The 16,330-nt window shown below is 45.0% G+C and overlaps 1 protein-coding gene across 1 annotated transcript in view; it reads right to left on the reverse strand.

Annotated features, from left to right (window-relative positions):
- Positions 1 to 16,330, reverse strand: part of PITPNM3 (PITPNM family member 3) — a 1,845,859-nt gene that overhangs the window by 676,480 nt on the left and 1,153,049 nt on the right. Inside the window, exon 5 of the mRNA XM_086954539.1 lies at positions 3,688 to 3,923. Within this exon, the coding sequence (XP_086810665.1) occupies positions 3,688 to 3,923 (236 nt within the window). The remainder of the gene's footprint in view (positions 1 to 3,687; positions 3,924 to 16,330) is intronic.

Consider the following 16,330-nt stretch of genomic DNA (forward strand, 5'->3'; position numbering starts at 1 on the left):
CTGTCAGTCATTACTTCCTATTTGGCTAACAAGCCATGAAAGTTTTAAACAACTAAAACAGATACAGTTCATAGGTAACAAGTAATTACCATGGTAATCGTCTAAGTACATTTAAATTAACCTGAAAGAGAGGACTTCACTACCAAAAAAAACATTAACACCTTAAAATCGGTTCAATGCAGATCTTATCTAGTTTAAAAAGAACAATGTGGACACATTAAAAATACTCAATTCATCATACATCAATTAATTATGTGATTAAACTACACAGTAGTGTTTCCTAATCTTAAGGGCACTTCCGATCAAATTAATTATTATGCATAAGAACCTGAGGCGATCCTAAGTGCTATATAAAGGCCTTCCCATTATGAAATTGTCTAATATTGGTTTGACGTAAAATCAGGCCCAAAAAGCAGGAATGCAGGACAGAATTTTAAGTAGAGATCAGCATAAAGTGAGTAGTGCTGTGATCCAGAAGAGTAAGATCATATCTACGCGCAGTATTAGATATTACAACCACATAAGGTTCCGCCCCCATAGTAGCGGACACGAAAACACAGTTTTCTACTGACTTCATAGATGGAACTTTTTCCAACCTACCTTACAGCAAAAATGTTCAACCTTCTCTTTCAAATCAGCACCTATACATGTGGGATTTGAGAAAAGTCCTGGAGTACCAAAAATGTAACAACTTTCATCACATAGGCAAGCCAGGAAATCCAATCCATGTTATCTGGGGCTAAGCAATCCTTTAAAATAACCTCACTAGACCCCCCTAAGGTCTGCACCAGTTATTGATCCACAACATTAAAGGAGCCAAACCATGGGGTCTTTCAAATAACTCAATCCTACCTCCGCATGAGATACAAAAACAGCAGGGCTATGAGGAGCCGATAAAACCCTTTAAATGAAGCCATTCTCGTCCCATTGGAGCAGTTTAGGATTGCTATACCTCCATACACCTTCCCCGTAAAGCCTCATTGACATACATTTACCCATATAGACTTGAAACATGTTTTTTACTGGTATATGGTCTTAATTGTGATAGAACCGAATAACAGTTTATTTGCCCTGCTACATTTTTGTAAGGCGGGGGCACAGTTTAATACCCAGAAGCAGTGATTCCCAAATAATTAAAAGTCTTAACATTACTTAACTGGATACCCTCTATTTGAAAAAGTTTACTCCTGGTGTTACGGGGTCCATTCGTCATAATAAATGATTTAGAAAGATTCCCTTTTAGATCCAAATCTTCCATAAAGGGCACAAAATAAATCAAGCAACAATTGTAGGCCATTATCTGTTCTTGGAATAAGAACTGTGTCATCCGCAGTAGCAAAATTGTAATGGACAGTTCCCCAACAGTGGCAGATCCCTACCGCTAAGAGATAGATACCAATCCACCCCATGTATTTATGATAAAATCGGAAAGGGGGCCAAAGTACAGCCCTGTGGCACAGCATGATTTGATCTTATTAAAGTAGTGTACTCACCCCGTGGACATAATGAACCTTTACAGAAGCAACACATGTCTTATCAGAGTAACTCATTCCTTTTCCATCCCCATGTGTTCTATTAGGCCACAGTTTAGAGAAGTTAACCAAGTCAAAAGCACAAGAGAGGTCCATGACTGCTAGATGTAAGGCACCTTCCTTGGCCTTGATGTATTTCCGAATTAAAAGGTAGAGGCTAAAACACTTCTCTACTGTATCAATTCCAGGACAAAACCCATACTGTACGTCTGATAACATATTTGTGCTCTTCAGCCCACGTTTTTAGTCCGGACAAAGGGACTTTGGCCAGGAACTTAGTGGTGGAGTCCAGTAAAGAATCTTATTGGAGAAGTCCAGTAAAGAGATCAGACAACAGCAATTCGAAAGGTTCCTTTCCCTTTTCATAAAAATAGGGATGTTCATTGGGCCAGGGATCTTCCCTGAGCGACTATTTGAATTGATAACTATTTCTTTAACAACAATCGCATTATTGAATGATCGAAGTTTCTACGGCTCGCACACAGGAGAGTTTGACAGAAATAAACACGGTCAAACCCTCCTTTGCCCTACCCGCTGTTGAGATATAGTCAGTTGACAGAAAGTATAAATTCCTCAATGTAAGCTTCATCGGTCATCTAGGTTTCTTGACAGCAAATAATGTTGTAATCACTAACAAACTTCAACCAAGCTGTGTTTTTACAGTTTGAGAAGGAAGGGCACCAGCTATCATCCACAAAGTTAGGTTCAAGCTCCCCGAATGGCTGAATGGAATTACACCAAATTGGGAAGAAGGTTAGAACATTACGAAGAAATCATGCTTTTGTAATCTGGTGTAAGTTTACAACCGTTTTCAGGAAACTAGCATTTAAAGATGGGCTCTGGGTATAAAGGAGTTAAACCTCAAAACGTTGGAGCTATCTGAATGGTTGGTACTGCGGAAATACTGCTGTACTCCCACAAATGTCCCGCCTTCCTAAAAGTTGTAAACAAAAGGCTCTTGTAAATGGCCAATGGAGCTTTTTCTACCATGATCAAAGGTCAAATGCCACGCGCAGCGGGGAGGAGGCTGCTGGGGGGATTTGGGTGCAGGTCCTAGCGGGATGTCAGGCCCTGCAGCTAGCTCCTGCAGCATCCAGCCAAAGGGCGAGGGGCCCGGCCCCCATATATATCTCTGAAGGTAGAGCATAATGGGACAGGAGCCCCAACTTGAGCACAGAGCTAGAGAAACGAGGAAAAACATGCAACAGTGCTCTGATAACCGACAAATGTGGTAACCATATCATTGACGTAATGTGCAGCTGACTACTGATAGTGTAACCTCTGCCATTGTAGAAGTATTTCTTACAAGTACCTCCTGAGTAATTATTTGATTACATCTATGGGGAGGGAGGATGCTTGAAAAATGTTTATGAACACTCAAAGAACTTTCAAAGTTGTGTGGTATTCCAACATTCTCGTTTAATATTATGTTTGAGAAACTGCATTTCGAATGTAAATGCACGTTTTGTGGACAGAAATTGGAAATTCACAACCAATATGGAAATTAGGTGCAAAATGGTTTTGTGAACCACGGTTTGTGGAAAGTAAAACAGATCCGGGAGAATGCAAACGATGGCTCTACTGTTGGTTCAGCCTCTTAACATCCTTTGGTATATAAATACATGGCTTTGCATCTTTCAAACCGCAGAAACATTGACATCTTTCATTTAGGTCAAGTAAACAATGTATGTTCGACATCAAAATCCTGGCTATTTCTTACCATCCTTTTGGACTTGCACCAGGCAGGATTGCCAGGGGCTTCATAGTTAGCAAAAGTGGCTCAAAGAGTTGCATCTGTGATATGCAGATGGCCAGTTTGAATCCTAAACATTCCAACTCACACTTCAGCCAACTCAGGAATATAAAGTGAATGCTATTAAAATAGGTAATAACACATGGCATGTATAGCAAATAGAAATGGCAGAAAGGTTCTTTATGAAGTGAGGAATATATATATAGGTGTTAGTATTATTGATCTGATATTGATAATGCATAATAATCTGTATAGACAACATGGGTAACTTCTAACCCTATGTGTTTGCATTCTGGTCTCTGTATTATTAGCAGCTACATAAAATACACATTTTTCTTTCTATAACACGTTCAAAACAATTTTACATGAACGTAAATAAATAAATAAGTAGCTGAGACCTACTTGGAAACAAGAGAGAAGGCCTCGGAGCAGATGGCCGGGCAGGGGACCAGTCGGATGAGGATGTGGCCCAGAGCTGCAGGGAAGTGGGCTCTGGTCACCTTCTCGAAGACCGAGCTGAAGGTGTTGATGTCAGCAGCCTTGCAGTTCTGGTCTCCCCCTCCAGTGTCCAGGATGTTGCCTCCATGCAGGACCAAAATCAGGACATGGGTTTTACAGCTCCTCGACTGCACCCCCTCCTGAAGGGAGACACGAGGAATGTTATTTGAATGTCTGCTTTGTTGGCTGTAAAAAGCAGACTCCTAGGCATCGACTGTACATAGCTGTGATTGCAGCATTATAATCTGTCATTGACATTACTGCAATATTGTGCATGTATTGTATTAATGTAAAGCAAAAGGAAAGATGAAAAAATGGCACCCATTGTTTCAGAAGCACTAGCCTTACCTTGTGACGCGTACCCTACTCAGATAATCAAAACCGTGAAAATGTTCACTGAACAGAATGATGGCAGAGCAGTCTTCGCTTGTCCCACCTCACATTACTAAGTACTGCCGAGGGCGTAACACAAGCCCCTGTGAAAAGGGGGGCACCCATTGCTTCAGAGGTCCCCTCAACACTTCAGGGGACCCCCTGTCAGGGCAAAGTACATGAATACCTATGGTATAGGTCAGACTCAGGGGCCCACCAGAGGATTCTGGTAGTGAGTGGCGGGGGGAGGAAAATGCCCACTTCCCCTCTCAAGTTACATATCTCAGTCGGATATATGATGTTACAACGCGTACTTTTACCACGCATACCATTACCACAGATTTTTTACAATGCAGGTCATGTTACAACGGATACCTTTACAACGCAATACACTACAACGCAGATACTATTACAACGCATACCATTACAACGTAAGTATAGGTAAGTATATATTATTAATATATATTGTAAATAATTATTTATGTAATATTTAATTTAATTAATAATTACTAAATTATAAAATAATTATATTAATGAAATTAAATTTATTTTAATGTATTTATTTGTAAATATATATTAAAAATACCCCAAAACCCAAACCCAGCCCTAAAACCTAAAAATACCCCTGTACCCCATAACCCAAACCCAACCCTAAAACCTAAAATACCCCTGTACCCCAAAACCCAAACCCAGCCCTAAAACCTAAAAATACCCCTGTACCCCATAACCCAAACCCAGCCCTAAAACCTAAAAATACCCCTGTACCCCAAACCCAAACCCAACCCTAAAACCTAAAAATACCCCTGTACCACAAACCCAGCCCTAAAACCTAAAAATACCCCTGTACCCCAAAACCCAAACCCAGCCCTAAAACCTAAAAATACCCCTGTACCCCAAAACCCAAACCCAGCCCTAAAACCTAAAAATACCCCTGTACCCCATAACCCAAACCCAGCCCTAAAACCTAAAAATACCCCTGTACCTCATAACCCAAACCCAGCCCTAAAACCTAAAAATACCCCTGTACCCCAAAACCCAAACCCAACCCTAAAACTTAAAAATACCCCTGTACCACAAACCCAGCCCTAAAACCTAAAAATACCCCTGTACCCCAAAACCCAAACCCAGCCCTAAAACCTAAAAATACCCCTGTACCCCAAACCCCAAACCCAGCCCTAAAACCTAAAAATACCCCTGTACCCCATAACCCAAACCCAGCCCTAAAACCTAAAAATACCCCTGTACCCCAAAACCCAAACCCAGCCCTAAAACCTAAAAATACCCCTGTACCCCAAAACCCAAACCCAGCCCTAAAACCTAAAAATACCCCTGTACCCCAAAACCCAAACCCAGCCCTAACACCTAAAAATACCCCTGTACCCCAAAACCCAAACCCAGCCCTAAAACCTAAAAATACCCCTCTACCCATAACCCAAACCCAGCCCTAAAACCTGAAAATACCCCTGTACCCCAAAACCCAAACCCAGCCCTAATACCTAAAAATACCCCTGTACCCCATAACCCAAACCCAGCCCTAAAACCTAAAAATACCCCTGTACCCCAAAACCCATACCCAGCCCTAAAACCTAAAAATACCCCTGTACCCCAAAACCCAAACCCAGCCCTAAAACCTAAAAATACCCCTGTACCCCATAACCCAAACCCAGCCCTAAAACCTAAAAATACCCCCGTACCCCATAACCAAATACCACTAAAAAATGTTAAACTTACCTATAATAATACTTACGATGTAATGGTATGCGTTGTAATAGTATGTGCGTTGTAGTGTATTGCGATGTAAAGGTATGCGTTGTATGACCAGCGTTGTAAATGTATGCGTGGTAATGGTATGCATTGTAAAAAATCCGTGGTAACAGTTACATACCATCTCCGTGGGAAAAACTAAAAAAAATATAATTCTCTGGGCCATATTATCAAGAGAGGGCGATACATTATCGCCGCTTTTATCGGCAGGAAACTGCCGCTAAAGCGGCGATAATGGGCTTGCTGATATGCCCTTGTGAATTCCCATAGAAGCCCAGGTTAACACCAGAACCTGGGCTTCTATGGGAATTCACAAGGGCATATTATCAAGCCCATTATCGCCGCTATAGCGGCAGTTTTCTGCTGCTAAAGCGGCAATAATGTGTCGCCCTTTCTTGATAATATGGCCCTTTATTCCTTTGCATAGAGTTTCCTTCCAAGACATGTAGAACCACTCACCATAGGGAAGGCTGGACAGATGGGGTATGGAATATTCATTGATCTTTGGAATGAGTAACTCAGCCATCTTTGGGAGGCATTTAGGGAGAGTTAGAAATGAAGACACTTGAACCACTCAGCTGATCATTTGATTTTCTATAGTGAAAGAAACTGTAATACAGCTTATTTTCAGGGCAACTATCCTTGAAAAGGAGCCAAGTCACGGCTGAAAATATATACAATAGATACATTTTAATAATTTTATTTTTATTCAATAAGAGGTCATTGAAAATCACAAACATGTTTCCTCCTTTCTTTTTTTAATTTTTTTTATTTCTGTAATTTTTTATTTAAAAAAAGGATATATTTACATGGAGCACAACATATACATGGGAAGAAGAGAAGAAAAAAACGAGGGGGGGAAAGAAAGGAGAAAGAAAAAGGAAAGAAAAACGCCCGGGGGGGTGGTGGGGGGGAGGGGTCCACCTCCGTTCAGCTTTTCAGTCTTATTGGTGTTAGTCCGGCCGCGAGTCGATCAAACTCGGCCTTGCCGCTTGGGTCCTCCTTCCCCTTGTCTTGAATCGATTGTCGCTCTTAAGCCCTCTCCCGACCGTGGACAGGAAAGATAGAGAGAGAAAGGAGCAGCACAGGTTTCCGGTGTTTGCACTATCAAGTGGGCTGGGTATTTGGCACCTATCGGCTTGGGTGTCTGGCTATACTGCCTATGGGGGTTTGTGCGATAATAGGTAGTTGTCTAGGGACTCCCACATATTTGACTGCCTGTGTGTTTTTGGTGAGTGTGTCGCTGTTATGGTGTCCGCCCCTTTTAGAATGTGACCCAGTTGAGCCATGCTCTGGGCGTGGCTTTCCCTGTGTCTTTCCAATTGTTCAGAACTGTTTTGACTGCCGCTGTCAGCAGAAAGTCAATGAGGTCCCTGTCTTCTTTGGTTGTGATTGAGGGAGACGTGAACCCCAGTGCCAGGCTGTGGAAGTCTAGTTGCATGGTGTCCCCTGTGATGTCGCTTATTAGTTTTTCGATTATGTTCCAGAACTTTCTAACCTTGGTGCAATGAAAGAGTAGGTGTGCGAGGTCCCCCCTTTGTTTGTTGAAGTTCCAGCAGGAATCACTGTCGCGGATTCCCATGGAGGCTAGGCGGGCGGGGGTCCAGTATGCCTTATATATGAGCCAGAATTTAGTCTGGTTTGGAGTTGCTGTAACCTTTTTCTTGGATGTGGATCTCCATAACTCAGCCCTCTCCTCCTCACTTAGCACCCTACCCACTAGTGTAGCCCAATAGGTCGTGACTTTATCGTTGAGTTTGGTGGATTTTGGGCCTAGGGCCTTGTAGAGGTGTGCGACTTGGTGCCCTAGTTTATTAAGGTTAGTGGCGTATTGTAGGAGTGATGGTATTAGTCCGTTCAGGCCTGCTTTCCTTATTGCTACCTTAATCTTCAGGAAGTTGTACAATTCTATGCTATCTAGATTGTGTTATTCTTTGAGTGTGTCGAAGGTTAAGTTTGTGCCTTGCTTCTGTAGATTGCTCGCTGTGGAAATGCCGTGCTTGTACCATGAGTGCATGTTCAAAGTCTTGTCTTTGTATTTTATTCTAGGGTTGTGCCTTTCTATTCCCTTGCCTGACTCACCATCTGTCGAGAACTGCCTGTAACAGATGTACATAGGATTTCTCTCTTTTCGCTCTGTAGGATTCCAGACTGCAAGCTCGCAAGAATGTATGGGAGAGGTGTCTCAGCTTCAGACTTGACTCTCTGGATCCAAAAAACGTTCTTTTGGAATAGCGGAGAAAAGCCCAAATTACTCGCATGGCCATGAGTATGCAGGACTTGCCCGTGGAGAATGCATGCCCTGGGTATCCTCCCAAAGCTGAAGCGTTGAGATGGTCCCGGGCATCGGTGGTTCACCCTGAATCCACCTTGAAAACGAGGCCTGTGGTAACTTGACCTTACAGCCCATGTGAAACCTCTTCCTTGAGCTGAAGAAGTGAAAGAAATCGCCCTTTATGAGACAGGGGGTCAGATTTACAACAAATGAACAAGAGGAGATGGTTTTAGATACCCATTTTTATGATGGCATGGATTGAACTGGTGGGGAGGGTGAGCAGCCTTTACAACGCGGGCATTACAACGCGCTGCCATTACTACGCTGCTATTACAACGCAAGTCGTTACAACGACTTGCGCCAGAGGGCGCTGTTGGATAGGGAATAGTTTAGTTTTCTATTCCAACACCTTCCCTACTGTAACGTGGGCTGGAGTTGGAATAGAAAATTAAACTATTCCACTATCCAGCGCTTACAGCGCAAGTCATTGTAACGACTTGCGTTGTAAAAACAGCATTGTAATGGCACGCGTGGTAATAGCCCGCGTTCTACTGACAACCGGTGGGGAGTATTGCTGCAACTTTAACTCACAAAATGAGGTCAAGAAAGCATTTCCTGAAAGTGTGGAGACTTTTGAGACAGGCGAAGAGATGCTACAGACCTTTGGGACTTAGAAATTCTTCATCATTGGGGACCGGGACAAATATCAAGGTACTAAGGTGAAAATACTCCCAGAAAATATTGTGACCTCCCTTTCCACATTTTCTTTTGTTTGTCCCACTCTCAGGTTTATACAGCAGAACCTGAGGCTTATGCAGGACAACCTAAAAGTCACATCCACCCTCCAGACGTCCTGTCCTGCCACAACATCCAAGCTTGCCTTAATGAAGATTTTAAAACTGCAGAAAGTTTGGTAAACGTTTCGCACAGGACAAACAACTTTTACCATAGAGGTTAACTAGATCGCGAATGAATGTACCTGTCAGGAATGTGGAGAAGAGATGTCCCAACAGCTCAGAAAGGGATCAGGTAAAGCATCATGGGCACAAACAAGCAGTACAAAGGAAGAGACTACATTTCTTTTATTAAACATTTTATTGTAGTAGCAGACAAATACACGTCATGGCACAGTGCACCCAGCCCAACGTCACAAATTTCACTTAGTACGCTCACTAAATTTCTTACACAGCCGTTATGCCAACATCCCAGTTTGGGCAGACGGATGGAATCAATAAATCACCAAATACATTGCGGTATGGGTTAAATCAAATAGCTCCCAGTATGATCATGGTGGTGTGACCCTCCTTGTCTTTTAACGTGCTCAGAGCTAAGCTCTCGAAACGAGTACCTTTCCTCATATCTCCCATGCTTGTAGTCTCAGCGTTTACACATACTCTTCTGATACCCCACACATCAGTATTGTCCCACGCATCAGAGTGGGCGGGCCATCCACGCCGGGCCTCAGCCAATTCCGGCGAGTTCATCAGCACTTGCATCACCCATGTCATGCACTTTGCTGTCTCTTCCCCACTGTCACTCCTTGCACCCTGCATGTATGAGGTATATAATCCCCAAAAGTTTTTTGGTCGGCTCCTGGGCGGAAGCAGTTCACTATAGTTTTACGACTGTGTAGAACAGTACATCATGTCCCGGGACCATTGCCGCAGCGTCGGGACGGGACCCCTCATCCAGCACAGAGCCACCTTTCTCTTGGCGATAAGCAGCCCCATGTCGACCAATCTACGTATTGCCTTTGGCAGGGCCTTGGTGTAACCCAGGAGCGCCATCAATGGATCCAATGTGAGTTCAGTTTCAACCACCCTTCCCAATTACTCGAATACACCTTATCAGAAGGAGTAAACTCCCGGACACAACCATGCCAGGTGCAGAAATCAGCTGTTGAAGAGTGGCATCTCGTACATTTAGCATCCTCACGCAGGCCATATCTACATAGCCTTTCAGGGTAATAATATGTCCTGTTAAGACATTTGAAATGGACCGGCCTGTGCCTACCATGGAGTGATATTTTCCTAGTATTCATAAAACAATAGAACCACTTATCATCTTCCAGCTGAACATTTAAGTCCTGTTGCCATGCAAGCCTAGCCGCGGTGTATTTATGCGCCCTGTGCGACATTGCTATCTTGTAAATAGTTGTAATCATTTTGCGGGAGGACGTGGTCTTAATAACATGTGTTAACTCTAGTACCTCTTGGGGTTCTTCCATACCGTCACTTAGCAGTACCCGAAGGGCCCCCCATCCTATGAAATTGGAATTTATTCAGGAGTGTGACACCTTCTAGAGTCCCTATAATTTGCTCTGAGGTACGAACCGTCTCCTCATGAAAGATGTCGCCCGCAACCACTAAGTTCAACGCGCGCAATGCCAGAATAACGCCCCTTTCCTTACAAGGCCCGGGCCATCTCATCCACTCAATAGGCATAGCAGGAGAATACATTAATGCACCTGCCTGATTCTGCAGGAGCCAATGCCATGCATGCCTAGTACTGTTTAAGGAGTCCACGATACCAGTCCTGCGGTTGACCGGTTCCATAATTACTGCTGGCATAGGTTTCGGATCAGCGAACAGTCTCTCCATTCGTAGGTAGGGGATGTCAGCCCCACCGTGGATCCAGGCATGGAGTTGAGCTCCTTGCACCGCTCTATAATACAATTCGAAATCCGGTGCGCCAAAACCCCCCAAATGGTACGGAAGTGTGAGTACTCCCCACTGTACCCTAGCTTGCTTACCTGCCCAAGCCAGTTTTAACATGGATTGCCTAAGCCTGTGAAAAAAGGTGTGCGGTAGTACCAAGGGAATGTTCGTGAAAAGGAATAGGAGTCTAGGCAGGACGACCATCTTCATAATGGAAATACGCCCCATTAAGGACAGTGGGAGACGGCACCATAGCTCTACATCGTCTTCCAGTCTAGCAATGGCCGTGCCATAATTTTCTCTGAATACAATGTCGGCATCGGTATGAAGTCTGATGCCTAAATACAGAACAGAGTCCTCAGTTCATTGCAGTGGGTATTCCATTGCAAATTTAGTGGTGGTTGGTGTAAGTGGGAACACAAGTGATTTTTCCCCATTAACCTTCCGCTACCCCTAATGTACACTTTAAACGTTTCCCAGACAGTCTGGAAACTGAGCCAAAATGAGTGTAAAAAAAGTATCAATGGCGACAGCCATTTCTTCCTTAAATAACGGGTCCAATAAGGAATATGGAGGGAATCTCCACGTAAATGGCGGCAGGCTCTTCCTAGGGTGGTCTAAGACCAGCAACAGTGGTGAGTGGTCCGATAGAAGCGTGGCAATATCATACATTGTCGTATCAGATTAATCAATGAAGTAGATGCCATCCAATAATCGATATGTGTGTGTATGTTGTTGTATGCCGAGTAATGTTTATAACCCCCTCTCTCGCAGCCAGAGAGGGGATCCAGTATCGTGGGCTACAGTCTCGCTTTATGAATTCTGCTGTTATGAGGCAATCCCAGTTAACACTCAGAGACAAATTCCCTTTTTCACAGCCACCCCGTCCAAACCAGGTGGGGATCAGCAGGGTACCCACTATAACTAGGCATTACATTGATTTTCGCTACAATACCACATACCTGGAACCGATAACCACTCGCCCCACAGTACCCAGCACCTCCCACCGCCCGATATCTTCCAGTTCAACTTTTCAGTCCTATTCTACCAGCGCAGTACCCTCCGACTCCTCCAGCTGTAATGGTTCCGGGCTGCCCTTCCATTCTTTGGTCCAGCTCTTGATGGCTTGCTGCAAAACCTTTGGGTCTGTGATAATATGCGATCTCCCTTGCCTATTTACCCGCGGCTTTGCTGGGTACAACATGGCGTAGTGCACTCTCATATCTCGGAGCTGCCTCTTGAGCGGTACGAAGTGTCTGCGAGCCTCCTGCACTCGGGCAGTGAAGTCAGGATACAGAGATAGTTCCGACCCCTCATATCGCAAGATTTTCTTCTCCCTAGCAACACAGAGAGACCCATCTCGATCCAGATACTTAAGTAGCTTCGCTATTATCGGACGCGGTGCAGCACCTGGCGGAGGTCTAGACCCCAGAGCCCTGTGTGCTCTCTCCACCACAAACATTGCAGAGAAGACATTGTCTCCCAACAATGTCACCAGCAATTTCTTGACAAACTGTTTCATATTTCCTGTGGCCATCGTTTCCGGAAGGCCAATGAGTCGCAGGTTGCAGTGCCAGGAACGCGCTTCAATGTCTTCAGTCTTGTCTTGCAGGACATGCAGAATCTTTCCCAGCAGCTTATGGTCAGCGTCAAGGGTGGTGTGGGCCTCTTCAACTTCTGTTAAGCGCCTATCGGACATATCCAGCCGTTCTGCGTGCTTATTAAGGCGTTCTGCCATTCTATCCATCCTATACGTTAGGGCGTCTATTTTTGTGCCCAAGGATGTGATGCCACTCTGAAGAGACTTCTCCATTAATTTTAGGATGCTGCGTATGTCTGATTCGGTATCCTCTTGTGTTGGTGGCGGCATCTTAGCGCCCCCTTCAGGGGCAGGGTCTTGTGGTTTGGATCGCTTCTGGTCAAAGGCCAGCTTTGTCTGGGTCTTATCTCCCTTGCCCATGGTTACTGGGAGTGCCTACTCCCGCTGGCCGCATACAGTCACACATGGTAATAGGTTAGGAGCCTATTCAGGATCGCCTAGTCAAATCCACTGCTATGACAACCTAGTCCCGCAGCCTCACCTTCCGAGGAGCTCGCTTCTCAGCCCCAGCAGAGTCCTGCTATGCTACCAGGGCACGATGGCCAACAGGACACTCCGCCTGCAGACATCCATCAGGCAAGGCACCAAAGATATAAATTTAATGTCCCTGCACAAACTCAGTAAGCCTGCTACAGGCCTCACCCGGTCAGCGCTTTATCTGCGCAGGTCATATATCATGTGCGCAGGCAGCAGTTCCCCACTAGCCAAACCCCAGGGGGTGCAGGAGTACTCCTGTCATGCGTGTCCCCTCTTATCTGTCCACTGACTCAGGCTGACCACCAAGCTGCCGCCACTACTCCAGGTCAATTTGGGGGAATTAGAGTGGGCCCCAGCCTCCAATGTTCGTGTGAGCAGCCCAGCAGGGGGGACTGCGATCAGCTGCATCACCAGCTCAGTCCTAGCGCCGTTTTTCAGGGCCCAGGCGATGTCGCCTGGGGTCCGACGCCGCTTCTTGCGGCAGGGCCTCGCGGCATCCCACGCTCCCAACAACTCTTCCGGCCAGCACTCAGGGTCATCAGCAGGTCCCCCGAAGGCTCCTCAGTCCTCCGGTGCAACCCCGCTAGCAGTCAACGCAATTGGCGCCCCCGCAGGTCTTAACGCGGCAGTGCTCCTCCAACCACGGTTCGAAGGGCAGAGTCCGGCTGCACGTCCAGTGACGTAACCCGGCAGCAGCCTCAACTGTGGGTCGGGGATCGGCAGCCCAGTCACCGCAAAATCTTCCCCGGCAAGCACTCTCTCTGTAAGCAGCAAATCTTGGAGCCAGACCGATCGAACAACTCCACAACCCCTCCGACTCAGCAGGGGCTATATTGGGGGTTTAAAAAACGCTATAGCTGCAGGATAATTAATGAATAGTGCGATGACTCTGCAGAGCTCCGGGCTCAGGCGGCCATCACATTCCCGAGCTAGCTCCGCCGCCAAGAGACTACATTTCTAAAGGGCATCTGGAAAGAGTGGAAGTTGAGGCTTTAAAGTTGGTAGGAAGTGGTGGAGAACTGACTTATAGAAGTTCGGAGCAAGGTTTAGACAGCTAACCATTCATTTACCCACTTCCAATTTAAGTCCATCAGTTCTGGGACACTTTAGGCAATGAGAGAATTTATTGTCACAACTGCTCTGTCTCCAACTTTCAATTCAGTTGTATGGTTTCCCGTTTGAAGCAGTTTGCCACCATTCCCGCTACCATCACCTTTCTTGCTTTTCTCTTCTCAGTTGATACATATTCCTGCACTCCTGGGCATCCCACCCAAGAGTTAAGACTGCGGGCCTTCTTTCATATTGTATCTACCTGTTTTATCCAATATGTAGCCGGGACCTTAGAATGCGTGTTATTTCTTGTATAATGTATTCACCTATTTTACCCAACTGGCCCCTCCCTTCCTAACACTTTGTATACCACTCTTAATCCTGTAAAGCGCTCTGATACCCTCACGGGTCTGGTTCGCACTCTATAAACTATTAAATAAATAAATAAATAGTTTTGTATTTCTTGTTCTCAAGAATCAGCACCCATACTGAGCCTGCCGCCTCCTTTCTGAACCAAGAAGTGATCATCCCCTGTGTCTTTCTCTCACTCCCTTTTCCCTTTGCCCCGCATTCTCTGTGACTGAGGTGCAGATACTGGGACCCATCGACAGAGAGAGAGAGCAGGAAGAGTGGGATTCTCATCTGTGCCTCAGTCCTTTGCTCAAGCTTGGCAATTTACTGGGCGATAGAATCCACTGAGAAGGCATTTCTACTACAGCACAAGCTACAATCAAGGTGCAAGAAGATCTTGCATCTGCATATTTACTAACTTAGCTGAATCAATTAACCCCTGCTCCAACTGCCAGCCTTTCTGCTAGTGTTTTTGTACCTATTTAAAGCCCAGAAGTTTCCAAAATAAATAACTATATGATTAAGAGGGGAAGAGTTCCTCGTTATCTGGCTCAGTGATCATAGCCCCTCCAGGTATACAGGTGGGACACTCCTTATTATCACAAACATTCATTGTGCAGTATCAGCTGCATTTTCCCACTCGTCTTCAACACTTTGTAACTAACACAGCCAACGTGATATTTGTGTTGCCTTACCTAAAGATGCAATCATTTCAGCTACACCACTGATTATTTATTGCATTCCCAGGCTATCTAACCATTTACAGTTCACAGTAAAGATTCAGGGGCGTATCTTCGGGTGGGGTGGAGGGAGGGGTGGAGCAGCCCACCGATATTTATGGCCAGTAGGGTAACATGCTGCAGCTGACAGGCTGGTGGGGTCAATAGCTGGCAGCTGCCCTGTTTGCAGAGTGCAATGTTGTGACTAGGCCTCTGTCACAATATGTGACAGACAGCAATCGTCAAGTTCACCAGCCATACCCCCCCCTCTCTTGCCCGTGTTTAAGGCATGTGTGTGCATGTGCATACGTGTCTGTGTGCACTTGAGTGTGCATGTAAATGTGTGTCCACATCAGTCTGTGTATACCTGTATGCCTATGATGTGGTGCACATAATTGTGTGAAGGTGTGTTTATGTACATGTGAGGGAGTGTGCATGCGAGCATGCTTCCAAATGAGTGTCCCCATATTTATGTGTGTGCATTTGAAAAAGGTTTTCATGTGTGTGTCTGTGTTTGATCTGATGGTTACAGGTTTCGACTGGAGCTGCACCCAGCATTTTCGTATGTTTGAGAGAGCGTTAAGCTGAAGGAAAATCTGTAGGGGTGCATCATATTCACAAGTAGTCAGCACCCACATACATAGAGGACTTATTAATTGTGTTTAAATGTAACGTAGGGCTAAGAATTAATGTGTTAGAAATATGCTTAGAGCAACGTAGTGTTGAAAAGCATTAATGCCGTGTTAACCTAGAAATGTCGTTTGCAGTGAAGAATTACACTAATTAGGAAATGCTCGATAGGTTACCAGAGTGTTTTAGATCTGCTTTATTAAACTCACAGTTATACCTAGACGTGATAGAATTGCTCAAATTGGAGAAATGTGTTTTGCTTTAATGATGAAGGCTTAAAGAACGAAATGTATTGCTCATGTTATGATGTTGGTGCACAAAAACGTGCTGAGGCCTAGTTCATGTAAAACGTGTAGGCCTGATTGAAAATGCTTTGCTTGACAATAAACCATAGAAATGTTTTTGAGAAAAGCTGCTTTTAGTTAAAGTCAATTGCAACATTATAAATTGTAAGTCGATTCACATGCGTTCCTTTGCAGGTGCCGGACTAAGTAGATAGTGTAGGAAAAGGGCCCATTGTGTATGAGTGTTAGGATGGTAGACTCAGACATGGAGGAGTGACTGAGGAATTTGGGGAAGCAACCTGAAGCGAAGAAGAGTCTGGGACCCAAAGACGCTCTAACGGACAAGGATGGAGTGATGCCATGGTGGA

The sequence above is a fragment of the Lissotriton vulgaris genome, chromosome 2_1 (assembly GCF_964263255.1).
Source record: "Lissotriton vulgaris chromosome 2_1, aLisVul1.2, whole genome shotgun sequence".
NCBI lineage: Eukaryota > Metazoa > Chordata > Amphibia > Caudata > Salamandridae > Lissotriton > Lissotriton vulgaris.